Raw genomic sequence first — 20080 nt, 5'->3', positions numbered from 1 at the left:
TGGCTTTAATGGTTGAAATAATGCATTACACCAGTCTACAACTCCCTGTGGGGTGTTCTTGTTAATTCATGTTCTCTCGCTCTCTCTCACTGTAATGTAGCTGATTTTAAAATACATGAAAATATATCTTTTGTCTCCATTAATGAACTAGTTGTTGTCAAAGGAAGGTTGATTGCCATGGAAGAATTATTTTATCTTATCTCATACGTGGCAGGCACAATCAAAATTAGGCTAATTAAAAATATGAACCAGGTTCTCAGCTGGTTTGAATTAACTCTTCATTGATTCCAGTGGAACGATGATAAATTACACCACCTGAGCTTCTGATGCTATATTCTGTTAATTTAAAATAATCTTTGGACCCAGTTCTTCTCCCACATACACTGGTTTACAGTCATTGAAGTTTATTTTGTTTACAGGGGTATAAACCAGTGGGAAATTAGGCCCTTTGTCTTTTGGAAATCTCACTTTTCTCTCTGTTTGAGAAATGGGTACTGTAGGTCAAATCCGAACCCTACATTGGTGCAAACTCCATAATAACTCCATTGATTTGACCAGGGAGAACTGAATTCAATGGAGTTACAAGAGATATAAACAGGTGTAGTTGAGAACAGAATTTGGCCCTTTATATTTAGTTGTTTTAAAAAAAATAAAATTACCTGTTTGGTTTGAATGATTATCCCTTACCAGCAAAAGATTTGTATCACTTCCTTAGGCTTTCTTGATAGAGGAAGATATTATATTTCCTTTAATCAGGAATCTTGGTGACCTAATCAGCTGAGGCCAAAGAAATGCAGAACTGCACAAAATGATTAGCCTCATAGGGTAGCCTGAAACTCAAGTTGCTTTGCTTGTCTCTAGAAGGAGCTTTCACTTCAAAACAGAACTAATGAAATGACTGTCAACAGACTGTAGTGCTAATGCTTTAATGAGAGCTCGGTAAACAGTGCAAAATAATATCTGTGAATGCTTGTTTAACTTTCCAAATTAATTCATTTCTGCTGTGTTTGGCCCCATTTTGTGATCACTTTCCAGGAATATTCTCACAAATGGCTGGAATATTTGCCAACGTACGCTTTCTAATTTTTAAGCAAACGATGAATATTAACGGACAAGCACATTTTGCATTTGTAATCACAATTATTTGCACTGGAAACCTGATTCCAGGACTTGAACGTGTCTAGGCATAGAAATATACCACATGGCCATTTTGAATATAGAATAATCACAAACCAGCTGCAGGCTAAGAAGGATTCAGGAAAATTGGTCACTAAATTATCTCAAATAATGGATACATTTTGGAGGGGAAAATCACAATTTGAAGCTGTTACAGTTTTGATGTCATAGATGTATCAGCAAAAGACCTGCCTTTGTTACTGAGAAGGGAGGATTTATCTATTGATAGTATAGCCAGCAACCCAGCTGTCCAGCAGGTATGATAAGCATGTATCAAACAGCAACCTTCAGCACTGAGTCATTACCATGGGATTTGCAGAGCAAACAGTACGTGAAGGGTGAGTCCCATAGAGAAGGAAAACGAATATTTGGGTGGAGAAGATGGTTATAATGTATTACCCAGGCCTCATCAAGTCCCTGAAGTGCTTTGTCAACCTCCATTATAGAATGTACTACTGGAAAAGTTGCACGGGAGTAGAGGGTGAGGGTATCATCTGAACTCTGGTCCTTTTATCCTGACTAAAGGGGCCAAAGCAACATAAAGGGGCTTTAAAAGGGAAGTTCCGTTGTGTAATAACTGGGGAAGACAGGCACGGCTGATTTCTGAGGAGCCCCTTGGAAGTCCTAATGTAGCGGGCATCCTAGAGATGGGACGGGTATCAAGAGCTGGGCCATAGCATAAGGCACTATAGTGGTTCTGGACAGTGCCACTTCCCGTAAGCAGGCAGAGACAGGCTGCAGTAACTAAAACAGACCCTTTCTAAGTCACACAGGGGCCACCCAAAATCAGAAGGGCACAAAAATAGCTTAAAGCCATTATATTTCTCCCACTGAGCTATGAGTTCTACCACGTGCCTCTTAAGCAGCAGAGATCAAAATCACACCCAGCTGCATTTTTTTTAAATTAAAAAATTGCAAAAGATGAGCATAATTAATACTTATGCATTACAAGAAAATACAGTTTGGTTTGTTAGCTAACAAATGCATGGCCCAAGAAAAATAGAGTCTTATGCAGGATGGAGATTAGACTCAGATAGGGAGCACCACGCTGAAGCTGCCATGTGAGAATAATACAGAAGGCAAGGTATAGGATTTACTTTAAACTTAAGAAAGGATGCTCAGTAAATGAAACAAACCCTTATAACCAGCTCATTACATCAGGCCCGAAAATAAATGACATTTTCAACTTTCACTCTATTTTGTATAGTACTAACATAAAAGAAAACACTGAACTGAAAACTCCTAGGTACTGGTACAACATCAATTACTGAATTGTAGGAAGGCTTGAAAGTCTTGTAAGTCAGAGGAAGAATTCAGAGTTTAGACAATAACTTATACAGATACCACCATTACCACTTTCACTACGTTTTTATAGGAAAAGGAACAGAAAACAGTATCTTATAGGAAGTAGAACAGTATTTTCCAACTAACAAAGAAGCAAAAAAGCTGTAAAATACTGTTATAAAACACAACAGAGGCCGAGAAAATTATTATTTTAAATAACAAAAATACAATTGTAGCTCTGTAATAGTGAGGCTAGTGGGTGGATTTAATTTTATTCCTTCAAACAAGGTATTTGCCTTGAAATGCTATTCCAAGGTTTGGGCTTGTTCTCTGCAAAGTCTGTTTTCTCTCTTTTTAAGGAATTTAAGCTCAGTCACATTGGTGCAAATCAGAAGAGACTCTTGACTTTTGTGAAATTAATTCCAATTTACCCCAGTGTAACTGACAGCAGAATTTTGACTTATAAATCCAGAAAGCTCAGTCAATGTAATTTATGGCTATCGGAATATCACTGTGTATTCAAGACAAATAAAGTTGATAAAATTGTTCTCCCTATAATTTATTATTATACAAATTGTAGATTCTGCCTTATAAAACTAATCACAGAACATAGTGTCATTTTGAATTTTTATTATTGCTTTGTTGAGTAAAGAGGAAGACAGGCCCATACCCTAGAGGAGAATTTAAGTTAATGTAAAATCATTCAAAGTTTATTGACTATTCATCTTTGTCAGGCTTTTCCCATTAAACTTCAGCTGCTGTCAAGGGCATCTCTCAAGATCTTTGGGATGGTAAATAAGAACATTTCTTCTGGCCTTCCATCAGAAGCAGAGAGTTAAAAGTATGTCAAAAAAAAAAAAAAACCTTGTAATTTGGAGGGGTTGTTTTGGCTTTGGAAGACTGTGCACAGCACTCTCTAAAATTAAGAGGAGTTATGTCTATTCTGTAATGTGCTGTCAGATTCCAGGAATCTGCAAAATGTAAGACAACTTGGCCTCTCTTACCTTATGGGAATTGCGTGGTGCCTTTAAAGTTTCCTTTCATATAATGCCAGGTTTGCATATCCTACTGTGACTCTTCTTCACAAACTCCGATTTCTAATTTAGTCAGCACTATATGTAAGAACATCCATTAGAGAGACAGCCTAATTAAAGATAATCTCTCTTTAGGAAGCCAGCATTTTCAATTTTGAAAAGGCTACTTGTGGTTTCAACCACCATAAACATTCATTGTTTCACAAAATAGCCTAATAAACCCTTCAGGACCCTTCAGAATGTTCCAGGGCCTAAAAACATACCAGGTAAAACGTTCAAAACCATCGTAGTGACAGTTGAACAGCTTGTGTGCACTGCACAGCCTTGGCTGGAATTGCTATGCTGGCATAGCCCCCTAGTGGAGATGCAGCATTAGCCATCAGAAGTTCGGCTTGCATAGCTACACTACCTACCGATGACGTTAGCTAAGCCAACAAAAACCCTCTTCTCTTGGCATAGTTGCATCTACACCGAAGATTTTGCCAGCATAAGTATGTCAACTGTATAACTCAAAGTTTAACCAATTGCTTGACTATTGCAGTTTGATATTAAAAATATTCAAGAGATAAAGTAACCAAACAGCCAATTTATTGTCTAAGGACAAAGCAGTACAGTACAGGAAAGAGTTAGTATGTCACCAATCCTTCCAGGAAGTAGTTTCTTGCAGGGTGTTCAGTTCACCCACACACAGAAGGTCTGCTCCCAAAATATGCCTCCAAAACTACTTGTATTTATATCAAATAGTGTTTACAAGTTAGAGCTTTCCATACGTCACTGAGTTCTAACCAACCAGTCCATAACCAGTTCTGGCCTTTCATTATCTTTTGTTTTGGACAGTACACCCCTGGTGCCAATGGGCATTGAGGCACATCCCAAGCCTATACCAGGACAGTACATTTATGTATCTTGACTTTGACAGGTTTCCTATCTGCCAATGCCAAATGTTGAATTGTACTATTAAAAGGTATTGTGGGCTGTATTCTTTAGCATAAGTAAGTAAGTAGAATACAATTTAGCATGACTTCCCCATACTCTCATTTAATATATACTATATTAATACCAGGTGCATAATACCTATTAATGTGTGCCCCACCACCCAGGGCTGAAGCCAAAGCCTGAGCAACTTAGCTTCACAGGGCCCCCTGTGGCGTGGGGCCCCAGGCAATTGCCTGCTTGCTACCCCCTAATGCTGGCCCTGCCTTTTACATGCAGATAAATGTTGTGGCACAGGTGGACTGTGGAGTTTTATAGCGGGGGGCGGTGGGGCCTCAGAAAGAAAAAGGTTGAGAACCTTTTCTCAAATGGGGGAGGGATAGCTCAGTGGTTTGAGCATTGGCCTGCTAAACCCAGGGTTGTGAGTTCAATCCTTGAGGGGGCCACTTAGGGATCTGGGGAAAAATCAGTACTTGGTCCTGCTAATGAAGGCAGGGGTCTGGACTTGATGACCTTTCAAGGTCCCTTCCAGTTCTAGGAGATAGGATATTTCCATTTAAAAAAAAAACAACAACCCTATACTAATGTATCATTTCAACAAGCCCTAAGACTCAAATCCTTAAAAGATATTTAGGTGCCTAACTCCCATTGCAGTTCAACCTCCTATTGTTCCCTGTTCCTCTTTCAACAGAAAACTTAGACAGCAATTTATACACCACTCACCATTTAACCTGAGCTCTGAATCCCTCCTGGGCCTAAGTGACTTGCCCAAGGTCATACAGGAGGTCTGTGGCAGAGTATGGAAGGATCTCCAGAGTCCCAGGAAAGTAACCAGTGGCCCCTACTTCCTCTTGAGGTTTAGTGGTATGAAGAATATAACTGTTAAAATATTAAATAGGTTATTGGGCATTAACCCCCTAGAGTTAGCAGGGTTTCGAGAAGATAAGTTTTCTATGTCCAGGGCCCTCCCCCAACCCATGGATGAAGTCCCTACTACAAAGCCCAATTATTCATACTTTGCAATGAAAGTAACAATTTGACCCTTTATTGCTTTGTATATAAGTGTGTAAGTTTAAAAGTTTTTGCATTCCATTGAAACATCCTGCATGGAAAAACTAAATACAGCCAAGCTTCGGTATGTCAACCAAGATGGTGAAATAAAACTGGAACTTGACAGAATCACAGCAGCAGTTTGGAAACACTCTTTATAGTTATAGGAGTGACATTTCCTTTGTGATGTCATGGCAGCAATGGAGTGAATTTTGCTGTTTGTACAGCAGCTCTGGTGTGCTCTTTCAGCTTTTATTTACAAAGCACATTCTGAAGGAATTTCATTTTCTGGAGTGAAGTATTTTAAAATAAGATCTGAAAGTTAAATCATCATTATAGCATGTAAAGCATAATAGGAGCCACAAGAATATGAAAGGTCTGAACTTTACAGGGCTGAGGGAAAATAAGGAACTTTCAAATGCATTTTTGTAAGTATAACACACAAAATAGGTTGTGACAGGATGAAAGCAGTCATTTTCCTGTCTCATTCATCATGCTGAAACAACAGGCCAGGCCTGTACTTCAGAAGCTGTAGCGGCGTATCTACAGTATTCAATGCTATAGGAAATAGAGAGGGAGAGTGTCGTTTGCTCTAGACTTGAAAGTTATATCAGCATAGCTATGTCAGTCAGGGTGTGAAAAAACCGCACCCCTGACCAGTGAGGCTATGCAGCCATAACCCACAGCATAGACACAGTTATGTTGATGGAAGAGAGCTTCTGTCAATGTAGCTAACTTCATTCAGGGAGGTGATGTTCCTACACCAACAGAAAAACCTCTTCTGCATCTACACTACAGAGCTATGCTGGAATAGCTATGCCGATATGAATCTCTAACGTACACAAACCCTGTGACTCAGGCTGAGGGGGTTTAGAAAATAGGTATACTATGACAAAAACACATGCAAGTGTACATCTAATATGTACACACACATCTAGTAACAGCACTCAAAATGGCTATAGGGATTTCATCTATCAGTGACTGGTTAGATGCAGGGGGTGAAATCCTGACCCGGTTGAAGGCAATGGGAACACGCTCATTGATTTCAGGAGGGTACGAATTTCACCCATGATAATCAATTAGCACAGAAGCTCTGACAATTGCAGTACTGGGTTGTGCAAATTAGGCACACAAATGTACAACCTCTAAAGTGCACATAAAGTTCTGACTGAGAGTAGTGGATCAACATGTATGTAATGCAAAGTATGAATGCGGTAGTAAGGGGTCATTATATAATAACATCTACATTTGAAAAATAATTCACAGTTCTGGCCTGAGTTCCAAAGCCAGCACATAGCTAGCATTTAAAAACAATTAGATTTGATGTATATTTGTAAGTATAAAGAAACCCTGATGTGATAACTGTACATAAAGCTTCACCTCAAAGAAAGTATTCCAGGTCAAGTTAATGGAAATACTTTAAAAGCTCTGAAAACTATAAAGGGGGCTCTAGTGTATGTGCACACACATATGCAATTGTACAGGATTCCTTCCTCATAATAATTATAACCAAATTATTATAAAAATGTCATTCCTAATAGCAGACTAAGAACTGCAGACAAGGCACCTTATAATTTCTTCAGGAACACTGTGGGATGCCTAATTAAAATGTGCGTTAGCAACATTGCCCAGGTAAAATGAGAGATTTCATATGCAGTTGTCATCACTGCAAATTAGATGTGCATTTTGTACATGTCTATTTTAAAAAAAATCTGGCTCTGTAATTGTATTTATAAAGTAGGCTTGATATTATTTTTAAATTGCAAGTTTTATTTAACTTTCCTAAAGGTTTCTGACTCTAAATTTCCTACTCTTAAATTGTACAGTCTAGTGACCAACGAATAAAAGTACCTCATTACTGTAAGTATAGTGTTGTGAGGCATGGAATATTCAACAAATTAATCCCCCTGAATGGCTGATTATCTCTTAATATTTTCTAACAGACAGCTCTTCTTTCTTCCTTCCTTCCTTCCTTCCCTCCAGTATTTGGCATTTCCTCCCAGGATGCAATTGTTATCACTAGAGAAACTAAACCCCCTGCACAGAAAGCGCTTGAGAGAAAACTCATTCGGGCTGCAGCTGTAACAGCAGTAGCCGTAATAGGATCCCAAATGCTAATCTTTGAAAGATGAGCTCCTAGAAGCTAAGTCACTGCCTTACTGAGCCACTCTTCCAGCTCGTGCAATGAACTATTTCCTTTTAGCAAAGAAATGGTGAATTGATTATGTGTATTCATAAAGCAGATAAAATAGAAATACAGATTAAAATTATTACTAATGATTAACTGTTTCATTAACTTTCATACATTTAAATTCTGTTCATAGAGTTATTTTAAACATACTTTAGATTTACACAGTAATTTCTTTAAGAGGAACATTGCAATTAAATGTAAAGCTGGAAAAAGTTACGATTCTGAACATCTAATCTTGATTCCTGTCAAAATACCGTTCATCCCAACGAAAAAAGAAAAAAATACCCAGGAAAAGAATAGATCAGACAAACCCATGTTTAGCAATATATCACAATCTGTTTCAATGCATGCTAGGAAATCTGAGGCTAATTTCTCTGACCTCATATACCTGTCATACTTACATTGGAGGGTGCTGTTACATTGGAGGGCGCTGTCAATGGGATTACTTTTGTGGGAAGGTGCTATGCAGTGTGAATCAGGATAGCAAAATTGGGCCAATAGATACGTAGGGCACAGTTTTGACCACGGCTATGTGCTGAGCAGGGGAGTAAGGAGGTAAATACACACATTACCAATGGCAGCATGCAGTATTAGAAGGGCCTTGGTTCTGCCCCTTGAGTGTGCTTTCTGGAATAGTGGAGCAAGGGTGGCAGGGAAAGTTATCTGCAGGTACAGGGCTGGCTCAAATTACCTTTCTCCTGGAGCTTGGGGAGAACCAGTAACCAGACTGTGACTGTGCCTGGTCCTGAGGCAGCGTGACTATGCTCTTGGGGGCTTGTAGCAAAGCTGCAATTGAGCCCTTAATGGGTCCAAATGATCATAACAAAATAATAAGAAAGGGCAGTGTCGGCAATGGGGATAAACAATTATAGAGATCCTGTGGGCCCTTCACATGCGCAGTGCAGAGAGCCTACAGCCACTTGTCATTCATCAGCTGAAGTAACAGTCATGGGGAAGGGGCGGCTGTGCTGTAGAGCCTTTGAGATGGGGGGGGGGGTGAAATAGATATCTTCCCCTGCAACCTTCCCCCCACCAGTCTCCATGCATTTCACTCACAAAAGGTTGCATTATATCCAGACAATCAGGATTATTTACTGCAGATTATTCATGCACTTCACCAATCCCATTTTAAAACATTCAAACGATATGCTTTATACCATGGGCACCTGCGTGTGCATGTTACAGCTTCCCTCTGTGCCCAGGACACAAAGGATAGCAGGTGTTACAGCCTATAGCAATAGAGCTGTGGTTCTTTAGTTTAAACTGTAGCGGCTCATGCTTTTTAGGTCTCCAATTCAATCCCCAGTGTGTAAGCCAAGAGGAGGTCATCCTATAGGCACACACATTAAAAGTAACTCTATACAGTGTACATAAATATTGCATGCATGTCTATAAATTGATGTGACACATTTACAGCAGTTGGTTTGTACAATATTTTAAATTATATTCACTTTGTTGGCAATGTAAACAGCAGGTCATGTCTAAATGTCAATGTCTAGTGTAACTACTTTCATTTTAGTTTGGTGTATAAGGTGCTGAATGCAAAATAAGATGCGTTTATGATGTTATGCATCATTCTGCAATTGGCTGTAAAATGCTGCAAAGGCTGGGTTCAGGTCAAATTATTTGGGTTATTTCCATGCTAATAGCTTGGTATCTAAGACAGAAAAGAAGATGGTTCTCTATATGGTGACTGTGAGTTCCAAATTAATTAACATTTCTTTAGTGCACAGGAGAAAGACTTTTTTATTGTCTACCTGGGCAGGGGTATTGTAACAATTTTTTTATAGTGGGGGTGCTGAGAGCCATTGACCCAAACTGTAAACCCTGGATCTGATAGAAACCACTTCAAGCCAAGGGGTGCAGGAGCACCCTAGTTCTAGCACCTATGTACCTGGGCAGTTATATAAGAGAGAACAGTCAGCCAAGGAAATGCACGTTTAGCCCCATGTCCAGGTGGGATCTGAAGCATCCATACATCGATGAGGCACCTATGTTCCTCCTGGTTGTGTTCTCTGTATTGTGCAGTTTGCATTGCTCACTTGAACACAATAAGCTCTCAGAGGTGTGGCCCTGAGTAGACTGTGGAATGAGGCATTCAAGTGAATAGACACCATTTTTCATTAATACTTTAGAGCTCATTTGGACCCCAATCCTGCTAAATGCAGAGTACCTCTTGCAAATTGCTGAGCACGTGTTAACTTTCATGAATGCCAGTGGAAGTTGAGCACACTCAGGAGGTGTTCTAGGATCAGGATCTTGGTAAGACAATGGATCTGATTCTCCTTTACCTTGCATCTCATGTAGTTATTTACACCTTTGCAAAGTGTGTGTGTGTGTGTGTGTGTGTGTGTGTGTGTGTGTGTGTGTGACAGCACTACTGATATGACTGAGTTGAGAATTCTGAGTCTGATGTCTTTCATCCACCCCACATTTCCTTTGTACTGGTGTGAGTGACTAATCCAGGTGAAAGCCAGTGAAGAATCAGACCCACTATTGTTTTCACAAGTTATTTAATCTTATTCCCATTTCTGTTTACAAACCCCCTGGGCCTGATTCTCTTCTCGCTCATGCCCATTTTATAAAGGTATAACTGACTTTAGTGAAATTACTCCTGATTTATACCACTGTAAGTGTTCACATTCTCTGTTGATTAAATTTTTGTTTTAAATTGTGAGTAAAGGTGAACATTGTACTTGGGAACTAAGGCCCCAATTTAAGAAAGCACTTTTTTTGCAGGAAAGTTCTCAAACACATGTCTAACAAAGCTTGTGCTTAAATCCCACTGATTTAAACATTTTCTTGAATAGGTATGGACTTAAGCACATGCTTCAGTGCTTTCCTGACTGGGAGCCCTAAATAGAGTGACCAGATAGCAAGTGTAAAAAATCGGGACGGGGTGGGGAGAGGGGGTAATAGGCGCCTATATAAGAAAAAGCCCCCAAAATCGGGACATCTGGTCACCCCAGCCCTAAAGGATGTAATGCAATTCCTAGAATAATTGTACCTGATGTTCATTCTTTCTGTATAGAATTCCTGCATTTCTAACTCAGAACATCATCGTTACATTATAACAGCATTAAAAAAAAGTTCTGATTTAAAGAGTATGACAGATGAATGATTTTCTGCCTTCTTAATATTTGTCAAAAAAAACCCTAGACTGCACCAGAAGACACAGAGGTTGTAATCAATGCGAAAGTGGAGGCATCTTTAGAAGCAGTGGCTCCTGACAAAGATGAGACTAAAAGCCCAGAAACTGCAGAAGTAAAACTTAGAAGAGAAGAAAATAAAAACCCCAAAACAAACCTGAGGAAGTTTTTTAAACTGGTAAGCAGAGGCTTTGAACAAAAGGATCTGAGGGAGCCTTGTTCAAAACTTGTGGCTGGTAACTTTTTAAACAATTCTCATAATGAGTTTACAATTCTGTTTGCGTACAGCAATGAAAGCTACATATGTAAATAATGGAGACAATCTTTATAACTGACCAGAGGCACGTAAATGCTCTTGTAATACTATGAAAACCTTTGTGAGCCTACTTTGCATGTGAAATTACTATTACTGCACATAAGATATCATTATTTATATTTCTGTAGAGCCCAAAATGTGCTAGGTGCTGTAAGTGTCACCCATGTTTATTTTGTGTTACATATCTCCCTCTAGTGGCTGCTCCACAAACGTTTATGGGTCTGCTAGAGCTAACAGCGCCTAAGTAGCAGAGATAGAGCCTGATCCAAAGCCCATTGAAGTCAATGGGAGTCTTAACTAATTTCAGTGGACTTTGAATCAGGCAGCTAGTTCTTTAGGTCAGAGATAGAGGGTTATGCTTAGGTCTCAGGTTCAAACCCCGCTGTCAGCCCAAGTGGGGTTAGCTACCTAGATACAGCCCCTTACTTCACCAGTCTTAAAAGACAAAATCAAAATATAACCCTCAACTCCTGACAAAGTGGGGTAGAAATGGGAACAACATACAAGGAAGTGATGAAGGTAATAAGTGACATGTATCTTATTATTTCCATGGACACGAACCACTATCATGGTGAATGCACATGCAAATGACAATGTTGTAATCTAAACGGCAATTGTACACTCATTCACTGCACTTGAAGTCACTTCTTCAAATGATCCTAAAGAAGCAGAAAAGAAAACAGTCCTAGTATAGAACTAACCTGCTGCTCTGATTAAAACACTATCACGTCTGGGACTTTTAATAGCATTTTATTTGTTTTGGCAAGGTGGTTCAGATGCTGTTTTATTGGTTAGGTAGTTACCTGATATGGAGTCATAGCTGTATAAAACTTAGCTTTTATCTGACACCATATAGTGGCTCAGCCTGTCAGAATGGCATGCTTTCAAATATGTGCATGCATAATTGTGGAAACTGTATGCCGAAATTAGGTGGATGCACAGTTTTTGGAATCCGAGCCATTATCGGGATCACCCTACATTCTTTTAACAAGTTAGGTGTGCATTTGGCTGGACCACTGCATGTCTAATTTGAAAATACCATTGCCACGAGTGAATTCACAAATGTTTTTCAGCACACGTGGATTCTTGGGTCTGCTCCAGTTGCTGAAAGCAGCTAGAAAGCTGATTTAACCAATTCCCTGAGGATTTATAAGGGATATCCAGGGGGCATAGTGCTGAAAGAGCAACTCTGCACAATCTCCTGGTCCTAGACCTCTGTGCACTGGGTATTCCTGGAAGAAAGAGGCTGGTTTGTGCATCCTTATACTTCTGAGATCCCCAGCTTCCTGCATGGTAGATCTGAAGATTGGGAAGAATTGTTTATAGTAGCAGCTATAAGTACCAATACAGGATCAGAGCCCCATTGTGCTAGGAGCTGAGCAGTCATGCAATTAAAAAAAAAAAACAGTCCTAGCCCCAAAGAATTCACCATTTTGGTTGTGACATGATGAAACATGTGGCTGAGACAAACAAATGGAGAGGAGTGGAGATGAAGGACAGTAAAGAGAACAAGTTGTCATACTGTTGTCCCTTAGGTCTGAGTGGTTAATCAATGCTTGGGGCTTTGCGGGTTGGAGAAATTGATGATGGAGTCAGGAATTTCTCAAGTGCAGTCTTGTTTATGTACAAAGAATGTACACGAAGTCCTGTTTCCCTGAACACAGCAAGCTTGCACTTCCAAGCCTCTTTCCAGTGAGCACTCTGCACCAAATTGCGCTCTCTCTCTCTCTCTGCTTCTTCCTAAGGCAATCCTAAAAGTGCTTTTCTGGCTGTCTCCTGGCTTTTGTGCTAGCTTTCTGCTTCTTTTCTGACACCCAGGACATATTCAGTACTGCAATCCAATCAAACTCCCTGTTTCCACTGTCACACACTGAACAAAGAGGGATTTAATTGCTTCCCCATGTAGACTGAATGGAAGGCATCCAGCACACCATACAGATTAGCAATACAATTAGGATCTAGTTTCAGATATTCTAAAGTATCTAAAGGAGTTAGGCACCCAACAGCCATTTAATTTCAAAGGGAACTGGACACTTAACACTGGGTCTTTTTTTTTTTTTAAATCCAGCTCCAGCCTCAAATCTTTGTTTGCATATGGACATTTGGTAATTGCACATAAAAATGTGTCACCCGATTGATCATGTAAGCTTGTAAATGAATGCCTGCCTAACTCGTTAGGAAAGCAGGCCATACGAGTCAGCAGCCATGTGCATCAGGCTTCAATTCTGAGATAACCATAACTTCAAAACACCTCCCCTACTGAAAAATTTAAAAAGTCGCACTGGTTAAATATAAAGCTCTGTTCCACGCACAGCTTAAGTCACCATGGCAAAACAAACAAGACTCTGTTAAAAAGCACTAGATGTAACACTGCTCTAATCGGAGCAAGGAGTTGGTCTTGGCTCAGCTTCTCTGTTTTCTGCTTCTTTAAAAGAGGAAGAAGCTGATATGTTATCCTCATTGTTAAGGAATAAAAACAAGGAACTAAGAAGACGACAAATATCCCCTCCATGCTGGAAATAGAATTGTATTAATTGCATAACTGAACCTACAGCATTTTGAACTGTTTATTGTTGATTTAGCTCATTTTGGTGTATCCAATCATTCCCAAACAGACCCTGATTTCCTTTGTTGTTCTTGAAGTATGTACCAAATAATTTCACTGAATGATTTTCACTTTATTGGATACTATCCATCTGCTTGCCTAGAATACTAGATATTGAGTAAGCATATTATTTGATGTGTGATTGGTCACCTAAGTTGCATGGTGTTATTTTCTGCTCTCTAACTGGATGAAAGTTTTTAAAAGCAGAAGGGTAACAAATGATGAATAACAAACTTTCCTAATATTTTTCGACTAATAATCACATGCTTAAATATGTAGGAAGTGTTTAGGATTCCCCAGCTGTTGTCTAGAGCTGGGTAAGTATAGCTTCATGTCTCTCCACCTCATCCTGCTCCCCTTGCATGATCTTCCACTGCAGGGAATCACATGGAGGGAGAAGTTCCTGTGCTCCAGTTGTGCTTGGTACTGTACAGAGATGTGAGATGTGTGTGGTGGGGAATCTCTTTGCACAGAACAGCTGGGTACTATGGGGACCTGTGCTAGTAGCTGTAATTTCCACTCAAAAGCTATTCAATTTCATCTGTACGTCTCCCTGGGAGGGACACTATGGGGTGTCTGACTGAACAATCAGGCCCACAGTGCTTGGATTGTACCTTTCAACTTTTCACCGCTGCCTACAGTATATGTCTCCTACGTGTGGGTGATGAGTTTAATCCTTAGCACCTGCTACCTAAAGCTGCAAAGCTAAAGCACTGACGTATGTGTTTAGATCTGTTTTATAAAACTCTCACCTACAAAATAGGAGAAAACCCAACCTGTTTCAAAATGTGCTTCCTGATACTACACCTGAAGAGTCATAACATGTGACACTGTGGCAAGGAGGCTACTGGAGCTGTGAAAAATGACTAAAAGAAATACTCTCAGCTGTACAAGATGTGCCACACACTCTATACAGGCCACCAACTCATCTGACACTTCCTTAGAAAAATCTCCTGTTCCCTCGTCAAGGGTAAAACAGGCAATAAATCCTTAAAAGATAGTATCTTAACAAATATTTATTCAAGGCCTCTGATACTTAAATGATTATTACAAAGGGAGTTTGTATGTGGAATGGAATGTTGCAGGGCCTCATGGTTGCATGGCCACAAGTTTCTTGGCTGGGACTTTTAATAGCATTTTATTTGTTTGGTTTATCTCTAGCTTAGCTGCTGTTATATTCCTTTAGGCAATAGATGTATCATTACAATTATTGAAGTTCCTGAAGTAGGAACTGTCTTAATTTTAAATTGATTACCTGGGTTTCTATTTTTTCCCCTTTGCTTGTGGAAGGGGATCCAAAAGGCTCTCACTTCCCCAATGGCTACAAATATACAAGATTTTGTCTATGTTGTGTTTCATTTGACACCTTCAGGTTAACCTGATGAGTCAGAAAAGTAAAGGGATCCTTCACTTCTATTTTCTGAGGTAGGTGAACAAGGGGGCCGTCAATAAAAATGAAAAGCAGCAATATTAAGAATTATTCAAAAGGAAATACTCTATATATATTATATAAATGAATGAATAATTTGCCAGTAGAACTCTCTGCTACAAGATCTCATCAGGGCCAAGCGTTCAGCATGATTCAAAACCAGAGCACATATTTATATGGATAATGAGAACATCCACAATTATATTACCCCAAAAAACAAAAAGAGATGTTAATCTTGAAGCTTAAGAGAAGGACGGTCTTCTATTTAAGGCTATGGACTAGGATTCAGTATATCTAGGTTCATTTCTGGCTCTGCCACAGATTTCCTGTGTGACTTTAGACAAGCCACTTAATCTCTCTGTGCCGTGGTTCCCTATCTGTAAAATGGGGATAATATTATCCCCAACTGGTGGGGTGCTGCAAGGATTGTTTGTAAGGTATTCCGATATTATGGTGACAGGGGCTCTATATGGACCTAGATAGATACAAGCCAACCAAGCACTAGCCTACGATGGGTTATTCCATAACTGGAATCTTTATAGGGATTCTAACACCTTCCTCTGTCGGTAAAGTATGTTCCAGATGGAGGAGCGATTTATCAGTTCCTCTTCCCCCATTAAAAGGGAGCAGTTGTGGAGAATTATTACTTTTGAAAGAAAAATCAAAGATCCTGGATTCAACCAAGTGCCAACTAATCCCCCTGCACCCAGAGAAGGATTCTTAGCAAGGGAGCGGGCAGTCAGTATTGTCACCATAGACTTCCAGGATTGTATGAAACCTGTTGGGAGAAGCTACTGCAAGGGATCAGTACATGCCATGCACCATGGGCATGACCCCTTTCCAGTTTCTGCAATTCACTTTTGGGCAGTGTGGGCCTCCCCATCAGCATGGAGGTAGCAGTCACTTCCCATAACAATAATTTCCCTGGTGGACTTTTCACAAATGGGGGTCCTGAGTCTGGAGCAATTTGGCAGCGTGAGGACAAAAACCAATGGCCATCCAAAGATTATTCAAAATGAACCAGTTATATGCAAGAACGGTGGAATTTGTTCTTTTTTCATTGGAGGCAAAAATCTGGTTTTGAGATGTTCAGAGCCTACAGCAGTTTTAGTGTTGCTTCTACCATTTTGGTTGAGCAGAAGAGCTCTCTCCTTAGTGAAACACAAGAGAGAAGTTAGAGCCTTAGGCTATTTGACGAAGATTTATATAGTTTACCTTTGACAGAAGGAGGTCCCTATTTTTTTATAATTCATAGATTAGATTTCCACAGAGGAAATGGAACAAGTTATTATTTCCTGTGTGCCTATTGAGAAATGCCCTGGACCGCATGTTCTGTCATCTATGGTCCACAGGATATTAGACAGTGAAAATATTCTTACGGCCTCTCAGCTGAGCAAGGAGAGGAGAGGTTTATCCGATATAGTGAGGGCAAAGGTTGATCAAAGCTAACCAAGGCCTGAATAGAACAAAACTTTTTGGACTATCTGGGTGAACTGTTCCTCTTTCTCCTAGACTAGACTCTTCCTGTCAGGTTTCTGCTCTGGATGAAGTGTTGTCTTTCTTCTATTCCTGAGTTCTTGATTATTCTTTTATACAAGAGAGTATAGGCAGAACAACTCTGGTCCATCTGCTGTCCTGCTTTTGACTGAGACAGGTTCCCCTGCAATCATATGATTCCAATCCCAAGGAATCCATTCTCCCTCAATTCACCATGAGTGAGAAGACTGTAATAACAGTCAGGGGGCAGAGTGGGGGACAAGGGGACGTGGTGCTACTCTACTCAAACCAAGTTTTGCCAAGAGCATAACCCTCAGTTACAAGTCCATAGTAGTTGGGCTTTTCGGCTAAAATTATGAGCATCAGTATGGCTAACATTCTTGACATTTAGAACTGTAAGGGCTAGAAATGTGTGGGTTTTTTTTTTTTAATGAAATACTGTAACTCGGAGTAATTCATAATGTCATAGATAATAAAAAAGCTGAAAACAGCTGGCAACTTAAAAACTGGACAGTAGAAGACTGCAGCGATGATTGAACCTGATGATATTCTGAACAAAAAGAGCGCTCAGCCATGCTTGTTGCTGTTTCCATTGCTTCACACTGACTCAAAAGACATTCTAGCCCTCAGAATAATGTTTGGGGTTGTGTGTGCTAATTGTGTTGTATTGTGCTGGGAGAGTTGTACGGATTTGTGTGGGTGGTGGATAAGAAGTGTGTGCTGCCATGAGGGACTATATGTGTTTGGGGTTATTGTGTTGCTGTGTGGTTGGTTGTGATGGTGTGTCCCGCAGAGGGGTTGTGCTGGCAGATTTATGTTGGTTTGTATGAGTGGCAATTGGGCCCCCAGCTGTACAGTCTCCCTCATACAACCAATGAAATTGTTGCATGCAAATTAGCTATAGAGAAAGGGTGGTGTTCGGTTGAGTTACCTCTGATATCATAATGGTCTTGGACTCTTAGCATGGCGTAGCTGTACACCATACCTGTACATCACACAGATGTAATTTGTGAAATATAAATGTCTGAGAACTAAACATTGGACAGTAACAGACCATGAAACCCAGTTATGATTCAATCTGGTGATATTCTGAGCGAAAAGTGCTTCTCAACCATGCTTATAGCTGTTCCATCATTCCACACTAACTCACACATTTTAACCTTCAGAGTGACTCAGAGAGAGCCAATCCTAAAACCTTGTTATGTAGAGTAAATACAACAACACCTACTGGAGTCACTAGGGAAGGGCTGGTAGGATGCATCACCAAGTACTGACTCACTCCAACCCCTTATAACAATATTAAACATAAAGGAATGTCAGCATTATTTTGCTTGAACTATAGGCCACATCTGTAATCAAGCATGGATGCAAAATCCTGTCCCGCTACTCAGGCTTAATTGATCAAAACAAGTATGTATCATATGCCATGAATATCTGCAGATATTATGAGGAAACTTTTGAACAGTATAAAATTTCTCTCTTTTCTCTGACCACAATGAGTGGAGCTATAAACCTGAGGTCAATGGAAAAGCTGGGATTGAGTTCTTGTCTATGTGGGGGAAATGGACTGGCATACCTCAATGACTATTAGCCAGGATGGGCAGGGAAGGTGTCCCTAGCCTCTGTTTGCTAGAAGCTGGGAATGGGTAACAGGGGATGGATCACTTGATGATTACCTGTTCTGTTCATTCCCTCTGGGGCACCTGGCATTGACCACTGTTGGAAGACAGGGTACTGGGCTAGATAGACCTTTGGTCTGACCCAGTATGGCAGTTATGATGTTCTTACGTTCTTACCTATTCCAGAAAAACTATTCTGCTATAGCTATTCTGGTATAATTTAGATATTCTGGAATAACTCCCCCATGTGGACATTATTCTGAAATAGAAAAGTGATTTTATTCCAGAATTATTAATCTGCTTCAGAAGCAAAGTAATTATTCTGGAATAAAGTCACATTTTGTTTCAGAATGGAGTGCTCATGTGGGGAGTTATTCCGGAATAACTATACCAGTCAATTTCCCAATGTAGACAAGTCCTTAGTAACAGCTTCCTCTTAAGTATAGATATAGGTATTTTACACTGACCCAATTCTGACAGTCATTACTCACAAAAGTGTAGCCTGTATTTAGCAAAGCTGTTCCCTGTCCCCACCCTGTCCACTATCTTGTCATGTTGACCCGCCTTCCTTGTCATGGAAACACTTTCAAAAGCCCATCAATAGCAACCTTAAATTGGTTAAAGTGGGACACAAGAAAAGAGCACTTAGTTAGGGTGAGGTCTTCAGGAAAAACTTCCATTGAAACAAATGGGAATTTTCCCTGGGTAAGGATTGTAGGATTTTGGTGGGCAACCTGTGGCCTACAGCCCACTCCGCTTCCCGCAGCTCCCATTGGCCAGGATCAGCAAACTGCAGCCACTGGGAGCTGCGGGTGGCTGTGCCTGCCGATAGTCAATGTCGACAAACTGTCTTGCAGCCCGCCAGCAGATTATCCTGACGGGCCGTGTGGGGCCCGCGGGCTGCAGGTTGCCCACCACTGATTTAGCCCATAGTTAACTATGCTCCACTGATAATTAGTAGTTTGAATTCTGAGAGATTACTGAAGGTTTGTTAAAGTTATTCTTCTTTCCTATGTATAAAAGGCAGTAGAGTGGCTCCTATTTTGGTAAACTTATTGTTAAAATTCATCTTAAACATATATGAATAAGAGTCACTGAAATAGAAATGCAAACTCGATCTTATCGCTATACAGTCATCATACACCATAGACTAGGGTACTAACCTGTAATGTAACAAAGATCACACAGTGCTTCCTCTCTCCCATTTCTTCAACCTTTCCCACAGGTAACAACCATCGTTAATATAACTAGGTAATTGATCAACCAAGCCAAGACATGTTCCTAAAAGAATAATGCCTTCCCCAAATTTGGTTACCCATAATAAACCCCTTTAAAATCTTTAGCTTTGGAACAAACTCCTATTTAGTATTGATTTTCAACAGCTAGAGAGAAAAGAAAAGAATCATACACCAAAAAGAGATATTTGCTACGAGATTGCACTCAGGATTGAGCTGATAATGTTGTATTGCAAGTGATAAATCTACAAGCTGCAGAAAACCACAAATCCGCTTAGTCTATCTTTAGAGCAAAAGTCACATCCTTTCATTGTTTTCATTGCACTTATGCAATGAAAAATGACATTCAAGCTCGGGAACTTTGAAATACTGGGGTTCACTTTATGCTTTAATACTCCATGGCTAAACAAATCGCAACAGAATACCATGTTATATTATTGGAAACAGAACCCAATCAGACACTTTGACCTATTTTTACATTGTTCTAGTAATTTTTTTAAGTATTAATTCCAACCTAAAACCTAACCCAAATTTTAATTAATCCTTTTGTCATATCCATCCA

General features: G+C 39.9%; 1 protein-coding gene across 13 annotated transcripts in view; it reads left to right on the top strand.

The window, feature by feature from the left end:
* Positions 1 to 20080, top strand: part of BCAS1 (brain enriched myelin associated protein 1) — a 90493-nt gene that overhangs the window by 56023 nt on the left and 14390 nt on the right. For 7 of the 13 annotated variants that reach the window (XM_042858359.2, XM_008172485.4, XM_065566041.1 and 4 more), the window contains one exon: positions 10828 to 10995. The exons of the other annotated variants lie outside the window; for them this stretch is intronic. In XM_042858359.2, the coding sequence (XP_042714293.2) occupies positions 10828 to 10995 (168 nt within the window). The remainder of the gene's footprint in view (positions 1 to 10827; positions 10996 to 20080) is intronic. 13 annotated transcript variants of the gene reach the window in all.

Source organism: Chrysemys picta, chromosome 13 (genome assembly GCF_011386835.1).
Source record: "Chrysemys picta bellii isolate R12L10 chromosome 13, ASM1138683v2, whole genome shotgun sequence".
NCBI classification, from domain to species: domain Eukaryota; kingdom Metazoa; phylum Chordata; order Testudines; family Emydidae; genus Chrysemys; species Chrysemys picta.
The sequence above is the reverse complement of the archived record's forward strand: the minus strand, read 5'-3'. Positions and strand labels throughout refer to the sequence as shown.